Source organism: Acipenser ruthenus, chromosome 22, assembly GCF_902713425.1.
Source record: "Acipenser ruthenus chromosome 22, fAciRut3.2 maternal haplotype, whole genome shotgun sequence".
In the NCBI taxonomy this organism is placed as follows: Eukaryota; Metazoa; Chordata; class Actinopteri; order Acipenseriformes; family Acipenseridae; genus Acipenser; species Acipenser ruthenus.
In genome coordinates, this window is record NC_081210.1 from 21,864,370 (window position 1) to 21,888,317 (window position 23,948).

Here is a 23,948-nt window from a genome sequence, read left to right on the forward strand (position 1 = left end):
ATCACGGCAATCGATGAGGGATCGCCGCCTCTCTCTAGCATAAAAACGATTACAATAGCAGTTTCAGATGTCAATGACAACCCACCGGTTTTTACGCAACCATCTTACACAGCGTATTTGGTGGAAAACCAACCCCAAGGGACACCTATAATCACCGTGACAGCTAAAGACAAGGATGCAGACCACAATGCTAAAGTAATGTATTCTTTCAAGGAAGATAATATTCAAGGAATATCTTTATCTTCATATGTCTCAATTAACTCAGAAAGTGGGGAAATATTTGCATCGCGTCCGTTTGATTATGAACAATTTGGATATTTCCAGATCCAGGTTAAAGCCCAAGATGGTGGGAATCCTCCTCTTTATAGTAACACTACCGTGAAGGTTTTTATAGTGGATCAAAACGATAACGCTCCAAAGGTGTTATACCCAAAACAAAACGAGGGGTCTGTTTTGGCCGAGATGATTCCCCGGTCAGCGCACACTGGGTATCTCGTGACTAAAGTAGTTGCTGTGGATGCAGACTCCGGGCACAACGCGTGGCTTTCATACCACCAGTTAAAAGCTACCGAGACTGAGCTTTTTGTTGTAGGGCTACACAATGGGGAAATACGAACATCACGTCAAATATTTGAAAAGGACGATGTTAAACAAAGATTAGTAATTGTGGTGAAGGATAATGGGCGGCCATCTCACTCAACGACCGTCACTTTAAATTTAGTTCTTGGAGACAACATACCTCTTCTGTCAGATCACAGTGACTTCTCTGAGGATACACGTTCAAATGCTAACCTTACAGTCTATTTAGTGATTTCGTTAGCTTGTGTTTCCTCCCTTTTCTTTGTATTAATTATAGCAGTGGCGTCTATACGATTCTGTAAAAGCAGAAGTTGTGGACCATTCTATGACCGCTCAAACACAAACTTTCCAGTATTCCCTGATTCATATTTCCCTCCAAATTATGCTGAAGTTGGGAGGGCTGGAACTCTTCAAACAGCAAACAGATACGACGTTTGTTTAACTACAGACACTACAAAAAGTGAGTTCAAGTATGTGCGAGCTTGTACTGGAAATACATTAAACAATAAACTCATGGAACCTGGGAATTATGAGACCATTTTAAATCGACAAGAGAATGACGTCTACAAACAGGTGAGTCAACGTGTGTAATACAATATTGCATTGTACAGATTGCCTGCATTTATTTGAAATACTTGGCTGTATCGTAACTGCAAAGTTGGAATCGATATGTATTATTATTATTATTATTATTATTATTATTATTATTATTATTAGTATTATTATTATTATTATTATTATTATTATTATTATTATTATTATTATTGACTTTGGTGTTATGCATGTCCGTTATTATGTTTTTGCATATCTGATGCGCTGGTAGGGACTTCAGGATATAGTTGGCCTTTGTTTTGCCTGCTTTTTATGTTGGGCCCTCTTAATCTACCACATGTGGACTTCTTGTTATTATTTGTTCTAAGATGATCAGTGTGTTCCTGTATATAGTTTGAGCTATTCAGTTTTGATATGCACTAATTATATGTTCTACCTGGCTTTATGTTTTAGTTATATTTAAAGTTTACTATTTATAGTTAAATCTGATTTTAGTGGCCGCTAAAAATGCGGCGTTTGTAAATAATGGTGATCACCTGCCGCTATCAAATTTGCACTTTGCCATCATTAATCAATTAAAATGATATTGAAATGCATTCAAATGAAGAAAACAGCATGGGATTGTTTGGGATCTGGATACTAAGCAAGGCACAAACATTATAATGTGATGTAAGGATTGCGCCTTGCACTTAGGCAATTGCTGACCCTCCAAAACATTACACAACTTCTTACAAGGTGCAAATCATTGTAGACGCGAGTAATAAAGAGCTTTATAAAAGCACACACCTGCAGAGACCTGTCATTGGCCTCAGGGTGGCTGCTGTGGTACACTTCCTGATGCTGCAACGCTTGACTCTTGTTGAGGAGAGGCAGGAACATGTTTGAAGGCAAAGGGCAAGACAAAGAAGACCCTGCATATTCAATCTTAGGGTCACTTTGTTTGGGATGCCGGAGGATGCGGTGCTAAAGCGTTATCGTCTCACTCCGCAGGTTATCCTAGATGTAATAGCTGAATTGAGGGATGAGCCAGACCCCAGCATTAATCTAGGGAATGCTATCCCTGCACTTGTGAAAATGCTGTGTTCTCTGCACTACTGAGCCTCTGGTTCCTTTCAGACCACAGTTGGAATGTCTGGAGGGATAGCCCAATCCACCTTTTCCAGAGTGCTAGGCAAATGTATTAATTTCATGCTGAAAAGGGAAGGCCAATATATAGAATTTCCAATGGATACTAGCATAACTGATGTTGGCTGAGGTTTTCCAAACAACTCCATTTTATGCTGTGACCTCAGCCATAAGGACTCTTAGCTCATTCTCAGAAAACTTTTCTTTTCATTCTGCCAAGAGGACTTTGCTGCCCTTCCTCTAACATTTTTTTTTGGTTTGTATTTTCGTGCTCCACAAATGTCATAGAGCGCCTACTACTCTCTGTACTCCTAACTCTGTCACCACTGGGCTGCAAGTGTAGTCGTTAAATAGACTGACACACTCGAGAAGCTCATTATTATAATTGTGGATCATTATTTGTGCGTGTTGAGTAATTTGCATTACTCTTAAGCTTACATAGGACACAGTGCCAAATAATTGCCTGGACGCAATGCAATTTGAATTTTTCATATGCAATTATTCGCACGGCGCCTATGCTTACATATACCCCCATGAGTTTCCTAGTTACTATGTTAGCCTTTATACAAATTGTTGGTCCATTTGGTGATTATATTAGAAATATTAAGGGTTGGTGCATTCTCCAGTGCTAGGTTTTACCTATTGACTGCATCCAGCAGTTATTATGACTATGTGGTGGTGTACCAGGCAGATCACTTTTTATGTTTTTATTGTGTAAATGTTAACCTAGTATAGTTTTAAAGAATCAATTTGCTGTTTCCAGAACATGCATGGTTTATCTTACTATCTGCTGGTATAACATTAGTACCAGTACCTGGTATCTATGCCTGGGTTTCCCACTTGGAGTTAGAGCCAATCAAGGCAGGACATGCCTTCTATTCATATGCAGGTCCTATACAGACAGTTTAGAGTTACAGTGCAAATAAACCACAAAAGTATGTCCTGAATTTTCAAGGACCATAGCAAACAGACACAGCCACTAAGTCTAGTCTGGGAAGCCACATTGATATGCTTTTTTTGTTTTTGAGGAGGAGGGACTGCTTTAAATACAGCCATCTGTTAACCATGAGCATTGCTGACTCAGATACTCTGGCAGGAATGACAACACCACAGATTGGTAGTGGGAAGTTAGAACAAGACAGAAATAACTTACTAAATATTTCAGCAGCACTGCTCAGACAATAATGTAACTTTTCATAATATCCTCGATAATTACAGACAGGGATTTGTCACAAAACAGTACACTGATGAAGACACAAACCAAAAAGTGGATTTACTTGACTTTGTTTCTTACAAGTTTTACCTAGTAAACTATGTAAAGGTATGTGTAAACACAACTATAATGTTAACATTAGTTGAGGTTTTTGCATTCACATTTGTGGAACTAGTGTTGTTATATTGCACCCTCAGAGCAGCCTGTCATATCTACATCTCACACTGAGAATCAGACTGCTGCTCCCCTGGTTCTGGGGGTGAGATACTGTACACATAGATGTTCTGTGATGTTTTAGATGTTGGCATCTTTTTTTGTTTGTTTTGTTAGTCATTTGCAGTTTTTCTCAATCACTAAAGCTCAGTTACTGTTACTATTAGCACAATTCTCAAAGCAGTTAACACACACACCAAAACAGTTGCGTGATTTGCAAAACATCAAATATAATTGCAAAATGAAGCAAACATGTTACATTATTCATACATCTTGCAAAATCTAATATTACATCAATTCTTCAAGCATTTAGCATTTAGGTACATATTATTTAACTCTTCAACCAAAATAAAATTCAACTTTAAATTATAAATAGATGCAATGCAAAGGCTTACATTATCAAACAGAAAACCAGTACACACAAAATTTGTAATTTTTTTTGGTGTCATTTCATGGGCACTATATTTAGTTATTAATTTATAATTAAAAAGATAATAAACTTGCATGATCAATGTCTGGTATTACAGTTATATTTTCATTCTGCATCACTAAGCCGCCCGGCTCTGTCTGGCCACATGATTTCATCTGTGTCGCAGCGGGTGTTCTCCCTTCACCCTTTCACTATTCCTTTCAAGTGGAACTCTGTAGATTGCCTTCATGCTGACATTGTGCCTATTTAGAACGCGGTCAATGATTGACACACTTATGCTGGTTACACCATGAAAAACATCCTCATGTGCAACTATGTAGCTTTCTATCTCACAAAAGCAGATGCCATTGTTGGCACAGATCAATGGCCAGTTCTTGTTCTGATGTCAAGAGATGACTACGTCTGACATAGGCAGCTCTTCTTCCAATCTTAAAAAAAAAATACATTTGACTATCGATATGCTAATGTACAATACATATGCATATTTACTGTATAAAACAATGCAGAGAGCTGCATCAGCATGCAAGCTGCAAACTTTATAAATACAATAGGTTACATAATGTACTGCTATTCACACATACCTATCCTCAGTTCAAAATATACAAATTACAGATGCAACTGTTGATCACCGCTGATTTGGTTGCACTGCCAGCCCTGCTTCCCTCATTGTCATACTGCAGTTGACAATATGGTCCACAATTGTTGCTCGAATTTCATTTGTTACAGCAATATGCTGTGGTCTCACCTGGGCTGGCTGTCTCCTGTGTCGAATATCATGACCGTGACCATGATCACTGCTCTGTTCACATCCACGTCCATGACTACGGCCACTGGCTTGCCCACCTTCTCCTGTCTGCTCCACGTATCAGCACAATTTGTGATTTATTTTGGGGTTAACATCAACCTTTTATGCTTGAGTGACATTTGATTAGAGATTGATAAATTGTGAAATGTTCATTTCCATGTAATGAGCATGACTTGTGTGCAACAGCATAGAGATGTATGTGTTTTGAAAACAAGACATTCACTTATTTAACTTGTATTAAAGTGATGGAATTGCATTTAGTGAATCATACAGATGGTTTAGAATTTTGGATTTTGTGTGTTAACCAGAGAAATGTGTTAGTAGTTTTGCAAATGAGAAGTCAGTTTCGGTGTTTGTGTTAACGTTGAGAATTGGGATATAGTTTCAAGAATTTTACTTTAGCTTTTGAGAAAAACTGTAAAGGGTTACAACTGTGAGACAACTCATGTCAAAATTGTCTGGTAGACACATTCGTTTGTGGCTTTGCAATTCCATGGTTTGCCAACATTACGGTGGTTGTATCTATGGTTGCATCCATGCATTGTTAAAGTTAACTTACAAAGAAATGTGTAATAAATTTACAAAGAAATGTGTAATAGGTGATGGGGGGTTCAGCTGCTTATAAAATGTGGAGTACAATTCAAATGTACAGGTGAAACAAAATACAAATAATAAGTTACTGCTGCTAAGAACGTTACTTCTGCTAAAGACAATAATCAGCAATGTGTATCACAAATTACCAAACAGTTCTCTCTATTTGTGTAAAACAAAATCCTCATCAATACAATTTGCAATACCAACATCATACATTTTGACAAGACACACATGGGCTGAGCATTAAATAAGGATAACTGGTTCTAGTTGATTTAAAGTTGTTAGAGTGTATTGTTTTAATTATATCATGTCTTTCCCCAGATTGAAGGACAAAGGAAAGAAAGAAAGAAAGAAAGAAAGAAAGAAAGAAAGAAAGAGAGAAAGGACAAAGTAAAGACAGACAGAAAAAGAGAAAGATTATCATGCACTAAATTAAATTTTAGCCCCTCTGTATTATTATTATTATTATTATTATTATTATTATTATTATTATTATTAGTAGTAGTAGTAGTAGTAGTAGTAGTAGTAGTAGTAGTAGTAGTAGTAGTAGCAGTAGTAGTATTGTAATGTACAAAGTGAAGTGTAGATAATTGTATTAGTAATTGCAAGTATATTTTTGTTTGTTTTTTTCCTGCTAACTTGACCAGCAGAGAAACCTAATAAACCAAACCGTAAAGGCATTCTCACAGGATCTGCATTTGTATATCCCTTAATCGCTTTAAACTTAATACTGAACACCTGGCATATTCATAGGATGCATTTTGGTAAACTGTAATCACTACTGTTCTATTGGATACAAAGTCAACATTATGCCTGAGGTTTAGCATTTTGTGGGTTTAAATCCAGGGATCCCCTGTGAAAGGTCATAGTGTTTGTCCATTTCATAAAATGGCATTGCAAGATGTCTAACTTGACAAAATGAGTAAAATCAATGCATACACATCAAGAGAATAGTAGTCATCTTAAATAGGGCGATTATGAAGAGGTGCTGTAAAAGGTAATGAGAATGTGTTCCATAAGTATGTGAGTACTAATTACATGTACAGATACAGTGTGGCCAACATTCTGCTTCATAAAGTGGAATGAAACCTGCTGAATAATGTTATGATAACATATTGAATTACACAGTGCTTTGTGGTTTTCAATGTTCTAGTATGGTTTCCAGTTTCCAAATATAAGTTGTCTGAACTTAAATTCTAGGGTGACGCAAAACTTCTGGCCACAGCTGCAGTGAAACCCCCTGTCTTTACCTCTGCATCAAACATGTTAGAAACTTTGTTGTTGCAATTTTCCATCTCTATACTGAAGTTGAGAGCATTCATACAGAATCATTTTTTAATAACCTGCATTTAATAGTCATCTGGGTTAGCATACTGGTGGCATGGAAGGATGGAATTCAGACCAGATTAGTCGATGGAGCTGCTCATTCGCTCACATGGTATAGTCCTAGCTTTGAATCCTGAAGGTTATGAGTTCAAATTAAGAGAAGCAAGCTGTGCACGTTTTTTTTCAGTAGTGCAACCCTTACACGGAGTTATGTCACACTTTGAAAGAAAATGTTGGGAAACGTGAATTGATAAAGTAGAAGCAGTAGATAGGTTTTAAGCAGCCTACTCTCAAAAATGTATTTCAAGTTAATAACTTAAACATGAATTGAATGGATTATTTCATTGAACACTATGGTACCAGTACTGTACCACAAACTACCACTCAAAATATCATAATCTTATACCAGGACTATAATATTTCAATGCATTTAAGATGGTTGGAATTAGAATATATATATATATATATATATATATATATATATATATATATATATATATATATATATATATATATATATATATATATATATATATATATATATATATACCGTTATAATAAAATACAATTAAAATAAATACAAAATAATGGGAATTTGTTTCATAGAGTTTGATATCTCTGCAAGTTTTTGCTGTTGTCTTTATTCTTCCAACATATATAATGATATGTGACTGTAGTTTACTTGAAAATTATATTTTAAAACGTTGTAATGAACACAACCAGTCTGTCTCTTTAAACAGTTTGTTGTGTAGTTCTTGACTTGTACTCTAAGTGCCACTGTTGGCTAATGAGGCGATATTCTGCGAGCAAACACCCAGCAGGACCTCCCCTAATATTGCTCTGTATAAGACAGACAGAAAGAGCAGATTGCTCTATACAGTGGATGGATTACAACGCCAAACCTGCGGCTACGTTTTTTTCCAGTGCATTTGGAATGATACGAATATACTGATACATTATCTCCAAACGAAATTCTTGTATTTTATGATTTCAAACTAATGTGTACATTCGATTATCATGGTAAATATGGGAATCTGTGGATTTGAGATCGCCCTGGAAACAATAGGCTGGGCAGTAAAACGGCAAGTACAGTTCTTTATTATCTTTGTATGTGTTACAGATGTAGCTTTTGGACAAGTTCGCTATTCTGTTCCAGAGGAAATGAAAAAGGGATCTTTTGTAGGTAATATTGCTCAAGACTTGGGACTCGATTTTAAAAGACTGATAACTGGTAGAGCTCGCATCGTTATTAAAGGAAGCAACGAGTATGTTGAGCTAAATATGGAAAAAGGACAACTCATTGTTAAAGACAGGATAGACAGAGAGCAGTTGTGTGGGCAGATATCTCCATGCAGTTTCAGTTTTGAGATTGTTCTTGAAAATCCTTTAAAATTATATGCGGTTACAGTTGAAATCCAGGATATTAACGACAATGCACCTGTGTTTCCCAAAAACGAAATTAATTTGGAAATAAGTGAATCAGCTGTACAAGGCGCGCGATTCGTACTAGACAGCGCAATGGACCCTGATGTGGGCATTAATTCACTTCAAAGCTATACCCTTAAACCTAGTGATAATTTCATTCTAAAGTTACATACCCGTCCTGATGGCAGTAAAGATGTAGAAATGGTGCTGCAATCACCACTAGATAGAGAAAAGGAAGACGAGCTTTCATTAATATTAACTGCTGTTGATGGTGGGGATCCTCAGAGGTCGGGTACAGTTAAAATACGCATCGTTGTTCTGGATGCCAACGATAATGCCCCTATTTTTAGCCAGACAGTTTACAAAGCGACTGTGGTTGAGAATGCATTAAAAGGCACATTAGTCACTAAAGTCAACGCAGCTGATTCAGATAAAGGATCGTACGGGGAAATAACCTACTCGTTTACCCAGATTACAGACACTGTTGGTGGACTTTTTAATTTAGACCCACTTACTGGTGAAATACAAGTGGTAGGACAAATTGATTTTGAACAGGGAAGACTTTATGAAATAAATATACAAGCTAGAGACCACGGTGGTCTTACAGATTCGTGTAAAATAATAATTGAAATAATTGATGTAAATGACAATGCACCTGTAATAACACTGACGTCATTCTCGAGTCCGATTCCTGAAGACTCGTTACCTGGTACAGATATAGCTCTTATCAGTGTTCAGGATATGGACTCTGGGAATAATGGTTTGGTTCGTTTATCAATTAACCAAAAACTTCCATTTAAAATAAAATCGACTTTAAGGAATTACTATACGTTGGTGACTGAGACAACGTTAGACAGGGAACAACTCGACCAATATAACATAACCATTACTGCCACAGATGAAGGGTCGCCTCCTCTTTCCAGCAAACAAACAATTATCCTAGAGATATCTGACGTGAACGATAATGCACCAACCTTTGATCAGAGCGTATACATGAGGTATGTGATGGAAAATAACTCTCCTGGGTTATCTATCTTTTCATTACAAGCAAGGGACTCTGACTTGAATCAAAACGCACGTATTTCTTATTTCCTTGAAGAAAACGAGATTAATGGAACACCCGTGTCGTCATATATTTCCATTAATTCAGATAGCGGCATCGTTTATGCAGTTCGCTCTTTTGATTATGAGCAAATTAGAGAGTTCCAAATCCACGTTAATGCGCAGGATGGAGGTTCTCCGCCGCTCAAGAGCAACGTGACTGTAAACATCTTTGTGCAGGACCAGAACGACAATGCGCCTCAGATTCTCTATCCAGTACAAACTGAAGGCTCTCTGGTGGCTGAAATGGTGCCTCGTTCAGCTGATGTTGGCTATCTCGTGACTAAAGTGGTAGCTGTTGATGCCGACTCTGGACAGAATGCGTGGCTCTCATACAAACTGCACAAAGCTACAGACAGGACACTTTTTGAAGTGGGACTGCAAAATGGGGAGATAAGGACGCTGCGCCAGGTTGTTGACAAAGATGCTGTGAAACAAAGACTTGTTGTTTTAGTGGAGGACAATGGTCAGCCCTGTCGTTCAGCTACAGTGAATGTGAACGTGGCGGTTGCAGACAGCTTCCCTGAAGTACTTTCAGAGTTCAGTGACTTCTCGCAGGATAAGGATTACAATGAAAATCTGACATTTTATCTGGTGGTGTCATTAGCTACAGTTTCCTTTCTTTTTATTGTCTCAATAATAGTTCTATTGTCAGTAAAGTTCTGCAAATGGAGACATTCTAGAATGTTTTATAAATCAAACGGAAACCTCCCAGTCATTCCAAGTTCATATTATCCACCTCGCTATGCAGACGCTGGCGGAACTGGAACACTTCAACACGTGTACAATTACGAGGTTTGCTTAACCACTGATTCGGGTAAAAGCGAATTTAAATATATCAGACCTTGTAGCCAAAGTCCTGTATGTGTCGATCCCAGTGGAACAGAGACCATGCTACACGAGCAGAAGGAGAAGAATGTAAGCGAAGACACTGATCTTTACAAACAGGTGAGTCTCTTTTTTGCATTTTAGATATGGTAACAAGACATAATATGTATTATGGTTGTACTTATCACATATGACTGAATGATACTGAAGTTACATACCATTTTCAAGAATGCCAATTCTATACAAGTAAAACCTTTGCTGTTACTGTTTTGATTTCTCCTTAATACAGCAACGTGTATCATCATTATAATAGAAGATGCTTATATAAGAAATCGAGCCGCTTTCTTCAACCCTTTCAACCTGTTTTTCATTAGGGAATACGTGGCATGTATGTCGCTGTTTACCAACATGGTGCTGAAAAGCAATGCATGTCCCTTTAGGCTGCATGTAGCTCTGTATCTGTTGGTTAAAGCAGTGAAGACTAGAAACATCACGATTGGTCATCGTTTTATTGCGCTGACGATCATTTTGTTCCTTTTGTGTATATATGTTTTTGTTTTTTTTTAATAACCGGTACTATCCTTAACGCTATTAAGGATTTATCTGGTGCATAACAGGTTTAACATGTATAAATGTATTTATTTAATTTATTTATTCGTTTATTTATTAAAAAATACCTGCAAACAACCAAAAGAAAGAAGCACGATGGAAAGTAGTCGTATTAAAATAGGTCCAGACATTTCCATTCAGGCAGCAGCAAGGATGATAATATACATCCCTTACACTGTGCACAACACCATTAGTGAGTATATAATGCATTGGAAAATAATGGAACTCTTCCTTTCTGTTTTGAGGGTACTATCATCACATAGCGTAAACAGGCATACAGTTTAGATATTTCACAATACTATGATCGTATCATTCAATTGGCAATATTTCTTAAGTCTGTATACTGTTGCTTTAAAGAAATATATCTGCTATTCCTAACTAGGACTCTAAGTGCCACTGTTGATCAGCGAGGTGATATTCTGCAAGCACAGATCCAGCAGGACCTCCCATATTATTGCTCAGTATAAGACAGACAGAAAGAGCAGCTTCCACTACAAAGTGCCTGGATTACAACACAGAAACTGCGGCCACAGAAACTCTGTACATTTTGGATAATTCTAATATACGATAAAGCATCTCGTAAAAGGATATAATTGGATATTTTGAGCCTCTTCTTGTGTACATATTTACATGTTCATCATGTTAAACCTTGGATTCAGTCGGTTTGATGCTGCATTTACAAACGGAGGATGGGCACTGAAATGGCAAGTACAGTTATTCCTTCTTTGTTTGTATCGTTTAGATTCTGTGCATGGGCAAGTTCGATATTCCATTCCAGAAGAAATGACAAGTGGGTCGTTTGTTGGTAATATTGCACGAGACTTGGGTTTAGATCTTAAAAGACTGAGATCGGGCAGCGCACGGATCGTTACGGAAGAAAGCACTCCCTATATTAACCTTGATGCAGATAAAGGGATATTGGTTGTTAGAGAAAGGATAGATAGGGAGCAATTATGTGGGGACATATCTCCGTGCAATTTAAGTTTTGAGATCGTTCTTGAAAATCCTTTTGAATTACACCGTGTTACAGTCGAAATTCGAGATGTTAATGACAACAAGCCAGTTTTTTCACAAAACGAAATCCGATTAGAAATAAGCGAGTCGGCAGTGCAAGGAGCGCGGTTCCAATTAGAAGGAGCAGTGGACCCCGATGTAGGCGTAAACGCTCTTCAAAGCTACACTCTTAACCCCACAGATCATTTTATATTAACGACCCGTTCTGCATCTAGTAAATATGTTGAAATGGTGCTCCAGTCTTCTTTAGATAGAGAGAAACAAGATGATCATTTTTTAATATTAACAGCTGTTGATGGGGGGAGCCCTCAGAGGTCTGGCACAGTTAAAATACACATAATTGTTTTAGATGCGAATGACAATGCTCCTGTTTTTAGCCAGCCGGTTTACAAAGCGTCTGTGCTTGAAAATTCTTTAAAGGGTACTTTAGTGGCGACAGTCAACGCAACTGATGCAGATAAAGGATCACATGGGCATGTAACATATTCTTTTACCCACATCACGGACAGCGTTGGTGAAATGTTCGAACTAGATCCACATAATGGTGAAATCAAGGTCACAGGGCAAATCGATTTCGAAAAAGACAAATTATATGAAATAAACATACAAGCTAAAGATGACGGCGGTCTTACAGATTCCAGTAATGTAATAATTGACGTTATTGATGTAAATGATAATGCTCCAGTAATAAAGCTAAAGTCGTTTTCAAGTCCTATACCCGAAGACTCATTACCAGGTACAGTTGTAGCTCTTATTAATGTCCTAGATATAGACTCTGGGAAAAACGGGCAGATTCATTGTTCAGTTAACAGAAACATTCCCTTTAAAATTAAATCATCATTAACAAACTACTACACTTTGGTCACTGACAGTATTTTGGACAGAGAGACTGTCTCAGTATATAATATTACAATCACTGCTACAGACGAAGGCTCCCCCCCTCTATCCAGTAACCAGACAATAACACTGAGTATATCAGATATTAATGATAATCCTCCTACTTTTAATCAAGACTTGATCACCGCGTATATAATGGAAAACAACTCCCCAGGAAAGTCTATCGCTTCTGTACAAGCTAAAGATCCTGACTGGGAACACAACGCTCGAGTATCTTACTTCCTTATAGAAGCGCAAATAAATGAGACTCCTGTGTCCTCATATATTTCCATTAACTCAGACAGTGGCACCGTTTATGCAGCACGCTCGTTTGATTATGAGAAAATCAGAGAGTTCCAAATCCACGTTAAAGCGCAGGATGGAGGTTCTCCTCCTCTTAGCAGCAACGTGACTGTAAACATCTTTGTGCAAGACCAGAACGACAATGCGCCTCAGATTCTCTATCCAGTACAAACTGAAGGCTCTCTGGTGGCTGAAATGGTGCCTCGTTCAGCTGATGTTGGCTATCTCGTGACTAAAGTGGTAGCTGTTGATGCTGACTCTGGACAGAATGCGTGGCTGTCATACAAACTGCACAAAGCTACAGACAGGACACTTTTTGAAGTGGGACTGCAAAATGGGGAGATAAGGATGCTGCGCCAGGTTGTTGACAAAGATGCTGTGAAACAAAGACTTGTTGTTTTAGTGGAGGACAATGGTCAGCCCTCTCGTTCAGTTACAGTGAATGTGAACGTGGCGGTTGCAGACAGCTTCCCTGAAGTACTTTCAGAGTTCAATGACTTCACACAGGATAAGGATTACAACGAAAATCTGACGTTTTATTTAGTGGTATCATTGGCTACAGTTTCGTTTCTCTTTATTGTCTCCATTATAATTCTGTTGTCAGTAAAGTTCTGCAAATGGAGACACTCTACACTGTTCTATAAATCCACAAACGGAAACCTGCCAGTTATTCCTAGTTCATATTATCCGCCCCGCTACGCAGACGTCGGCGAAACAGGAACACTTCGTCACGTGTACAATTACGAGGTGTGTTTGACGACTGATTCTGGAAAGAGCGAATTCAAATACATCAGACCTTGTAGCCAGAGCCTTGTAAATGTTGACCCGAGTGAAGCAGAAACAATGCCCCATGTGCTGGAGAAGAACCTAATACAAGACACAGATCCAACGACACAGGTGAGATGCATTTTTGTAATATAGCGTGTATAGCAACTATTTGTTATGCTACAAACGAATCACGTTCAGAATAGTATTGTGTTAACTCTTTATATATTGTAGGATCATATGTTGTCAGTCTGCACTTTTGTTAAGTTTGTGTATGTGTCGCTGACATTATTGGAATGCTACCATCGGACCATATATATATATATATATATATATATATATATATATATATATATATATATATATATATATATATATATATATATATATATATATATATAAAATTGGCAGGGAATGCATTATTTTAGCGTATTAGTTTGACTTTAGTCTGAAATTTGCATTTTATTAGAATTTGAGAATGTTTATTTACTATTGGACTCAGGAATATCACTTGCAGTAGTAAAGGAATATACTGTTTTGGTTGTGTGAAATGTAACAAACTTTACATCGGAGAAACAAACCGGCGTTTAGCTGATCGGTTCGTGACTCATCTACGTAGTATAAGAATGAACACCTCTACATCTCCTGCTGCCAGACATTTCAACCCAAATGATCACACTGCAGAAGACATCACAATTTGTGGGATAGATTTCTGCTATGGGACCAATGCAGTCAGGAAGCAAAAATAACGCGAATTAATTATCCAGAAACTTTTCTTTTGAAAGAAATCTTCCTTATAACAACAGCTTGTTTACGCACTGCTTTTTTTCATCCAGCTGAAGAAGGACTTGCAGTCCGAAAAGTCCTGATATAATTGATTTTGTATCAATTATTCCAATTTTTGTGTAACTATAAATATAATATATTAAACTGTGCAGACCTTAAAACGACAGGCACATTCTGCATACATATTACGGCAAATATAGTCAAAAGGTAAGCAAATAAATAAATAGATACATAAATAAACCTCCAAGTTTGTTAGTACTGAAGCATGTGCTGATTTCAGCACTTGTTTTTCATTTTACTGAAAATATTTGGTAACATTGAAGATTATGCAAATATTTTAATATGTGTACATTATTATTATTATTATTATTATTATTTGTTTATTTAGCAGACGCCTTTATCCAAGGCGACTTACAGAGACTAGGGTGTGTGAACTATGCATCAGCTGCAGAGTCACTTACAACTACGTCTCACCCGAAAGACGGAGCAGAAGGAGGTTAAGTGAGCCCTTTTCTTTATCCACAATTCACTTTAATCGATAGTAGCCTGCACACATCTCAATGTCAGGAAAAACCTATTAATAACATTAATACGTTATGAATTCCAAATATACTGTAGCTTTAAATGGGTATTTGTGTAGTCCTTCAATTGTACTCTAAGTGCCGCTGTTGATCAGTCAGGTGATTTTTTGAAAGAAAGAAATCCAGCAGAACCTCCCATATTATTGCTCAGTATAAGACAGACAGAAAGAGCAGCTTGCAGTACACACTGTGTGGATAACAAACAGATACTGCGGCTACAGATACTCAGCACGTTTGGATTTGGATATTATTTATATACGAGATACCTGGAAATTACAAGGCACGGGTATATGTTCATATTTCAGTATTTATCATGCCAAACCTTGGATTATGTCGATTTGACTTCGCTTTAAGAAACAAAGACTGTTCAATCAAATGGCAAGTACAATTCTGCATTCTTTGTTTATGCGTAGCAGATTTTGCATATGGACAAGCTCGCTATACGATTCCAGAAGAAATGAATAAAGGTTCAGTTGTTGGTAATATTGCACACGATTTGGGATTAGACGTTAAAAGACTGATATCTGGCAGAGCTCGTATGGTTACTAAAGGCAACAATCAGTATGTCGTACTTGATGTAAATAAAGGGATACTAGTTGTTAACGAAAGAATTGACAGGGAGAATTTATGCGGACAAGTGTCATCTTGTAGTTTTAGTTTTGAGGTTGTTCTTGAAAATCCTCTTGAATTACATAGCATTGAAGTAGAAATGCAAGATGTTAACGACAATACTCCTACATTTCCAAAGAATGAGATTCGACTGGAGATTAGTGAGTTGGCTTTACCAGGAGCTCGCTTCCTTCTGGAAAGCGCAGTGGACCCCGATGTAGGGGTAAACGCTCTACAAAGCTACACCCTTAACCCCACTGATCATTTTCGCTTAAAGACTAGCTCTGGTAGCAGTAAATATGTAGAGATGGTGCTACAGACTGCTTTAGACCGTGAAAAGCAAGGTGAGCATTTTCTTGTTTTAACTGCCGTAGATGGTGGGACCCCTCCGAGATCGGGCACAGTGCAAATACGCATAAATGTTCTGGATGCCAACGACAATGCTCCTGTTTTTAATCAGGCAGTGTATAAAGCTGCTGTGCTTGAAAATTCGGTGAAAGGTACTTTAGTAACGACAGTTACTGCAACTGATGCGGATATAGGATCAAATAAAGAAATAACTTATTTTTTTACTCACATCACAGACAACATTTCAGAAATGTTTGAATTAGACCCAGATACAGGCGAAATTAGAATTGCTGGACAAGTGGATTTTGAAAAACAAAACATGTATGAGATAAATGTCCAAGCAAAAGATTCTGGTGGTCTTATAGATTCCTGTAACGTAATAATAGAAATTGTAGATGTAAATGACAATGCCCCTGTAATAACTCTGACGTCATTCTCGACTGCTATACCCGAAGATTCGCTGCCTGGCACAGTCATAGCTCTTATTAATGTTCAAGATTTAGACTCTGGAAAAAATAGCCAGGTTCGTTGTTCAATTAACCAACAGCTGCCTTTTAAAATACAGTCTTCCTTAAAAAATTACTACACATTGGTGACTAGAAGTATTTTGGACAGAGAGATGATCTCAGAATATAACATTACCATTACTGCTACAGATGAAGGCTCGCCCCCGCTCTGTAGTAATCAAACGATAACGCTTAAAATATCTGATGTTAATGATAATGCACCGACTTTCAATAAGAACCTGTACACGACATATGTCATGGAAAACAACTCGCCGGGGTTATCGATTTTTTCTTTACAAGCTGAAGACCCTGACTGGAGCAATAACGCTCGTATATCTTACTTTCTTGAAGATGGACAGGTACATGGGAAACCTGTGTCTTCATATATTTCTATTAACTCGGACAATGGAATCATGTATGCAGCGCGCTCGTTTGATTATGAGCAAATCATAGACTTCAAATGCCATGTTATAGCTAAAGATGGAGGTTCACCGTCACTTAGCAGCAACGTGACTGTAAACATATTTGTGCAGGACCAGAACGACAATGCGCCTCAGATTCTCTATCCAGTACAAACTGAAGGCTCTCTGGTGGCTGAAATGGTGCCTCGTTCAGCTGATGTTGGGTATCTCGTCACTAAAGTGGTAGCTGTTGATGCCGACTCTGGACAGAATGCGTGGCTTTCATACAAACTGCACAAAGCTACAGACAGGACACTTTTTGAAGTGGGACTGCAAAATGGGGAGATAAGGACGTTGCGCCAGGTTGTTGACAAAGATGCTGTGAAACAAAGACTCGTTGTTTTAGTGGAGGACAATGGTCAGCCCTCTCGTTCAGCTACAGTGAATGTGAACGTGGCGGTTGCAGACAGCTTCCCTGAAGTACTTTCAGAGTTCAGTGACTTCACGCAGAATAAAGATTACAATGACAACCTGACATTTTATCTGGTGGTGTCATTGGCTACAGTTTCGATTCTCTTTATTGTCTCTATTATAGTTTTGTTGTCGATGAAGTTATGCAATTGGAGATATTCTAAACTGTTTTATAAATCGAATGGAAACCTCCCTGTTATTCCTACTTCGTATTACCCGCCCCGCTATGCAGACGCTGGAGAGACAGGAACACTTCGCCACGTGTACAACTACGAGGTGTGTTTAACGAGCGATTCGGGAAAGAGTGAATTCAGATACATCAGACCTTGCAGCCAAAGCGTTTTAAGCGTTGAGCCCAGCGCTGCAGAGACAATGCCACACGTTCAGAAGGAGAAGAACATCACTGAAGACAGTGACCTTTCCATGCAGGTGAGCCGCGTCAGTAAATACATTTACATGTTGCATAATGTCAATGTATCAATTGTATTGATGGATTTAATTGTATGTGTTTCTTTCAAAGTAATTTCAAGTCCATGTCAGTATTCAGAATAAAGTAGAGTGGGACATAGTTAGACAGGGGTAGCTAGGGACTGTGTAGTAGCTGCAAAACATCTATAGGCATGACACTGATTGGCTACAGAGCTTCAACGTTATTTCCACCAAATGAACTGTACTTCAAAAGTAAAATATTTATGTGGGTCTTGTTCTGAAATGTCTGTGACTCAATCAGTGTTCAATTGTTTAATAATTATGTACACATGTTATCTACAGCCTTGATCTTGCGACTAATACAAGGATACAGCACAGTAGTGCGATACGCGTGTTGTTGTGGTTTGACAGTTTTTAAAATCGTACTATATGTGGGAAAATGCTACATGTGCAGTAAAAGCTTGGTCAAGGAACTGCTTGTTTTACTTTATTTTAAACAAAATGCATTCGTGCAGCTTGCTCGGTCATTCAGAGTCCTTTGGTTTGATTTTTATTATGTTGCTTTGTTTAAAACTAAAGTGTTCCTTGCACAATTGCCCGTACTTGCTTTGAAATCTTCCTCACATTTGTCTGGATACATTTGTTGGTACAGTTGTTATTGCCTCATGACCAGCACGCAGCAGTAACGTTGGAATGTATTTTCTATTGTTTTGTCCAGATTACAGTGTTTGCACTGTTCAGATTATTTTATTAATGTTATTTGTTGTTAGAATTAATACGGCAACAATGATTTGTTGGTACTCTGTTTTGTACTGCGGAGCTAAGGGTACCGTAGCTTTTGAAGACCTTATGCACTGTGACGTTACTGCTGAACTGGGGAAACTTAAATTGTGTCTGGGGACTAGAGATCGTTCCCACGGGGAACTCTGAGCCAGTGTCTTTGAGCTCTGTATTCTAATGCTGTAACAACAAAAAACAAACCTGTGCCAAGGAAACAAAGACTATTTAACGGAGAAATCTCGTTTGGACATTGTTTATACACTTCATGAACCCGGCCGGCTTCTCTGAAGAGAACAGGTAAACTTTACCGGCCTACACAGTGATTAATCACAATCTCATCATCTTCAGATCTGCGCGTGATACATCCGTTTTTACTCCTCTGCTTCCTCCTTGGCCTCCTTTTATTTTTTTTATTTGTTTTGGCCTTTTTTTTCATTATTGCTGACAATTCCCCGATACTATATTCCCATTGTCGAGTTTGATACCGCTGTACAAGTTTTAAAACCATGTTCAATGTTTTCTTTCAATTGAAAGTGCAACACGTTTGCGTTTCCATGTACGTACCATTTCAATAGGTTAACGTTGCGCTTTTTAAAAATGGATTCTGGTTGCACTGTAGGCATAGTTGAGTGATTGCTTACTCCCAGCTAAAAGCGGGGTGTTCGGTTGACCGGTCAGTTCGTAAGTTTGGTGCTTGCAACGTAGGGTCCACTCTAATTTATTTCGATCAAAGTTTCTTCCTATTCTTCCTTTTTTGTCCTGAAAAGTATTATACAGCATTATTGTTTTAAATCTGTAAATACGTAGTTATATAAAGTTATATATCGGATTATTATACTTGGTCTTTAACTGTATTATGTAAAAAAAAACTGTTCATTCATGTCGAGCAAAATGTAAGTATACTTTGCATTCGGTGACATTGCTGCTGTATGTTGTGCTTTTATCAATAGAGCCGGTGCATACTAGAGAATGTTGTTTTTATGCAGGACCATTTTTTGGGGACCTTCATAATACATGTGCATTACATGTGTTCATGAATCAACAGTATAGATTATATTTCATTGGCAAACATTCTGGTAAATCGAAAATTCAACTCGGTCTTGTACCTATGCAGTTTCCTGTTCTCCTAACTGTTTTCTGCGCTGAATGTTTTTTCAGGTAAAGGCAGGACTTTCACTTTTAAAAATAAAATGTCTTAGCATTAACTATCTACAGAGTATCTACAGAATAATTGTACTGAAATTTTGCTTGAAATACATTGGTCTGCAGTTCTTGAATGCAACTCTAAGTGACACTGTTGATCAACGAGGTGATGTTCTGCAAGCACAGATCTAGCAGGACCGCCCATATTATTGCTCAGTATAAGACAGACAAAAAGAGCAGCTTCCACTACAAAGTGCCTGGATTACAACACAGAGACTGCAGAGACAGAAACCGAATATTTTGGATAATTGAGATCATCGTTGATTTTTTAAATAAAGCATCTGCCATTTGGAAATTGTGAACCCTGAGACATGTTTTGATAAAATAAATAGCAAAATAGTGGATTCATTCGACGTGAAATCGCCTTGAAAATGGTAGGACAGACTATCAAATGGCAAGTATACGTATTCATTGTTTGTGTTTCTATTGCAAATATAGTAGATGGACAAATTCGTTATTCTATTCCAGAAGAAATTGAGAAAGGGTCGTTTGTAGGTAACATAGCAAAGGATTTGGGATTAGATCATAAAAGACTAATATCAGGCAGAGCTCGCATTGTTACTGAAGACAGCAGTCAGCATATTCAGCTAGATGTGGATACAGGAATATTGCTTGTTAAAGAAAAGATAGACAGGGAGCAGTTATGTGGAGAAATATCTCCCTGCAGTTTCAGTTTCGAAGTTGTTCTTGAAAATCCCATGGAATTGTTTCGTATTACAGTGGAAATTCTGGATGTTAACGATAATGCTCCCGAATTTCCCGAGAATGAGGTTACTTTAGAAATTAGTGAATCAGCGGTGCCTGGAGCTCGTTTTGTACTTGAGAGCGCCGTGGACCCTGATGTCGGTGTTAACACACTACAGACCTATGCTCTCTACCCTAGTGATAATTTTATTTTAAAAGTACAAACACATCCCGATGGCAGTAAGTATGTAGAGATGCTGCTGCAAACGCCTCTGGATCGAGAAAAGCATGAGACGATTAATTTAGTATTAACTGCTACTGATGGTGGGAACCCTCAGAAATCTGGCACAGAAAAGATACACATTCGTGTTCTGGATGCGAATGACAACCCCCCTGTTTTTAGCCAGGCAGTTTACAAAGCTGTTGTTGTTGAAAATTCCATAAAAGGCACTTTAGTAACAACAGTAATCGCAACTGATGCAGACAAAGGATCAAACGGGTACATAACCTACTCCTTTAATCATATCGCAGACCGCATTAGCGAACTGTTTGAATTGGATCACAATAATGGTGAAATAAAAGTGTCAGGGCAAATCGATTATGAAAAGGCTAAACAACATCAGATGAATATCCTTGCGAAAGATCAAGGCGGTCTGACAGACTCCTGTAAAGTAATAATTGAAGTCATCGATATAAATGACAATACTCCTTTAATAGATTTGACTTCATTCTCGAGTCCCATTCCAGAAAACGCCCCACCTGGAACTACTGTAGCTATTATTAATGTCAAAGACCTCGACTCCGGAAAAAATGGTCAGGTACACTGTTCAATAAACAAGAAGCTTCCGTTTAAAATACAATCCTCATTAACAAATTATTATAATCTGGTTACTGAAAGTAATTTAGATCGAGAAACGGTTTCTGAATATAATATTACTATAACTGCCGCAGATGAAGGTTCGCCGTCTCTTTCCAATAACAAAACAATTGTATTAAAAATATCTGACGTTAACGATAATGCACCCAAATTCGAGGAGGAAATATACAATGCATATGTGATGGAAAACATTTCCCCCGGCGTATCTGTATTTTCTGTACAAGCCGAAGATCCTGACGAGGACCAGAACGCTCGAATATCTTACTTCCTCATAGAAGCACAGATTAATGGAACGCTTGTATCTTCTTATGTTTCCATTAACTCAGACAGTGGAATATTATACGCTGCGCGCTCCTTTGATTATGAGCAAATCAGATTGATCCAAATCCAAGTTAAAGCTCAGGATGGAGGTTCTCCGCCGCTCAGCAGCAATTTGACTGTAAATATCTTTGTGCAAGACCAGAACGACAATGCGCCTCAGATTCTCTATCCAGTACAAACTGAAGGCTCTCTGGTGGCTGAAATGGTGCCTCGTTCAGCTGATGTTGGCTATCTCGTGACTAAAGTGGTAGCTGTTGATGCCGACTCTGGACAGAATGCGTGGCTGTCATACAAACTGCACAAAGCTACAGACAGGACACTTTTTGAAGTTGGACTGCAAAATGGGGAGATAAGGACGTTGCGCCAGGTTGTTGACAAAGATGCTGTGAAACAAAGACTCGTTGTTTTAGTGGAGGACAATGGTCAGCCCTCTCGTTCAGCTACAGTGAATGTGAACGTGGCGGTTGCAGACAGCTTCCCTGAAGTACTTTCAGAGTTCAGTGACTTTACGCAGGATAAGGATTACAACGAAAATCTGACATTTTATTTGGTGGCGTCATTGGCTACAGTTTCGTTTCTTTTTATTGTTTCCATAATAATTCTGTTGTCAGTAAAATTCTGCAAATGGAGACAATCCAGACTGTTTTATAAATCAAATGGAAACCTCCCAGTCATTCCAAGTTCGTATTATCCACCTCACTATGCAGACGCTGGAGGAACAGGAACACTTCAACACGTGTACAATTACGAAGTTTGCTTAACTACTGATTCGGGTAAAAGCGAATTCAAATATATCAGGCCTTGCAGCCAAAGCCTTGTAAATGTTGATCCCTGTGGAACAGAGACCATGCAACTTGGACAGAAGGAGAATAACGTAAAGGAAGACACCGATCCTTCAATACAGGTGAGCCATTGGTTGTGAGGCCATCAAAAAAAAATTGCACTATGTATTTGTGAAAGTAAAATAAAACTGTTAATGTCACATAACTGCAGCTATGGCCACAAGTTTTTTTTATCATCCTATAGAGTTAACTAATTTTGCTTCATAAAGTCAAAAGAAATCGGCTTAATAATGCTACGTTGACATATTTAATTGCATACCGCGTTGCAGTTTTCCATATACTTAATGAAAAACATATATATTTTTTCTATTGTGACATTTCTAAATTTAACATGAAATACTGTCGTACTATTATGGTTTCCGGTAGATGTTTGTGATATAATTTTCAGGTTCTGTAATTACATGATGTTAAATAAAAGATCTAAATTATGTTCATATATTTTTTTCTTTTTCTTTTTTAATACGTCTCAATCGTAGAATTGATATGATGCAACACGTTTGGTCATAGCTATATTAAGAAATGTGTTATTTTACTTTTGCAAATGCTTTTTGCATGTCTGTGCAAACCTTTTGATATATATTCAATTATATATTTTTTATTTCTTCCCTTTTAATAACAGTGGCTTTAAATTATTATTATTATTATTATTATTATTATTATTATTATTAATAATAATAATAATAATAATAATAATAATAATAATAATAATAATAATAATAATAATAATAATAATAATAATAATAATAATAATAGCAGTCTTTCATGGTGAAACGTGCCTCCACCCGAATAAGCCTATACTGAACACAGAAGCTCCGATGTGAGCTGAATTGTGTTTCAGAACCAAGCTGGTGGACAGCGACATAAATACAAAGTAAGGGACTACATATACAAACCTAAGAAATGTTCTATATAAACTGATGCTGCAGTGAAAATACAAAAGGTGTTATTCTAAAGATGAATTGCACCAGCCTTGGTAAACCTCACATTGTACACGTCTTGGCCTTCCCGTGTTTGTTGTATTTGTGAGACAGATTATTTATTGCATTGCTTTTCATGTATTTGAAGATCGAATCATAATTTATTGCCCCCCCCCCCCCCCCCGTTCTGCATTCCAAGTAATCAATACAATTTAGAGATTAATGTTGCATTTGGAGACAGGTTTTCATAAACATGTTTTGTATGTACCAGAAGAGTTGTTGAATATCTATTCAGGAATACCAATATATACATTGTACAAGTCATATGAGTAAACCAAGCACCAATTGTAACACCACCAGCTGTTTTACTTTAATTCAGCTGTTTTAGTTATGTGGTTATGTTGTGTGTATATAACCGACTGTCAAAGTCAGCTG

At 37.7% G+C, this 23,948-nt stretch overlaps 1 protein-coding gene across 8 annotated transcripts in view; it reads left to right on the plus strand.

Moving 5' to 3' along the window:
* Positions 1 to 23,948, plus strand: part of LOC117431573 (protocadherin gamma-A8-like) — a 93,644-nt gene that overhangs the window by 16,743 nt on the left and 52,953 nt on the right. Inside the window, exon 1 of one of the 8 annotated variants that reach the window (XM_058996139.1) lies at positions 7,701 to 10,311. The exons of 4 other annotated variants lie outside the window; for them this stretch is intronic. In XM_058996139.1, the coding sequence (XP_058852122.1) occupies positions 7,855 to 10,311 (2,457 nt within the window). In that variant the 5' untranslated portion in view covers positions 7,701 to 7,854. Of the gene's footprint in view, positions 1 to 7,700; positions 10,312 to 11,274; positions 13,891 to 15,292; positions 17,890 to 20,034; positions 22,659 to 23,948 lie in introns of those variants that run through there. 3 more of the 8 variants (XM_058996138.1, XM_034052652.3, XM_058996143.1) reach the window with 3 other exon arrangements.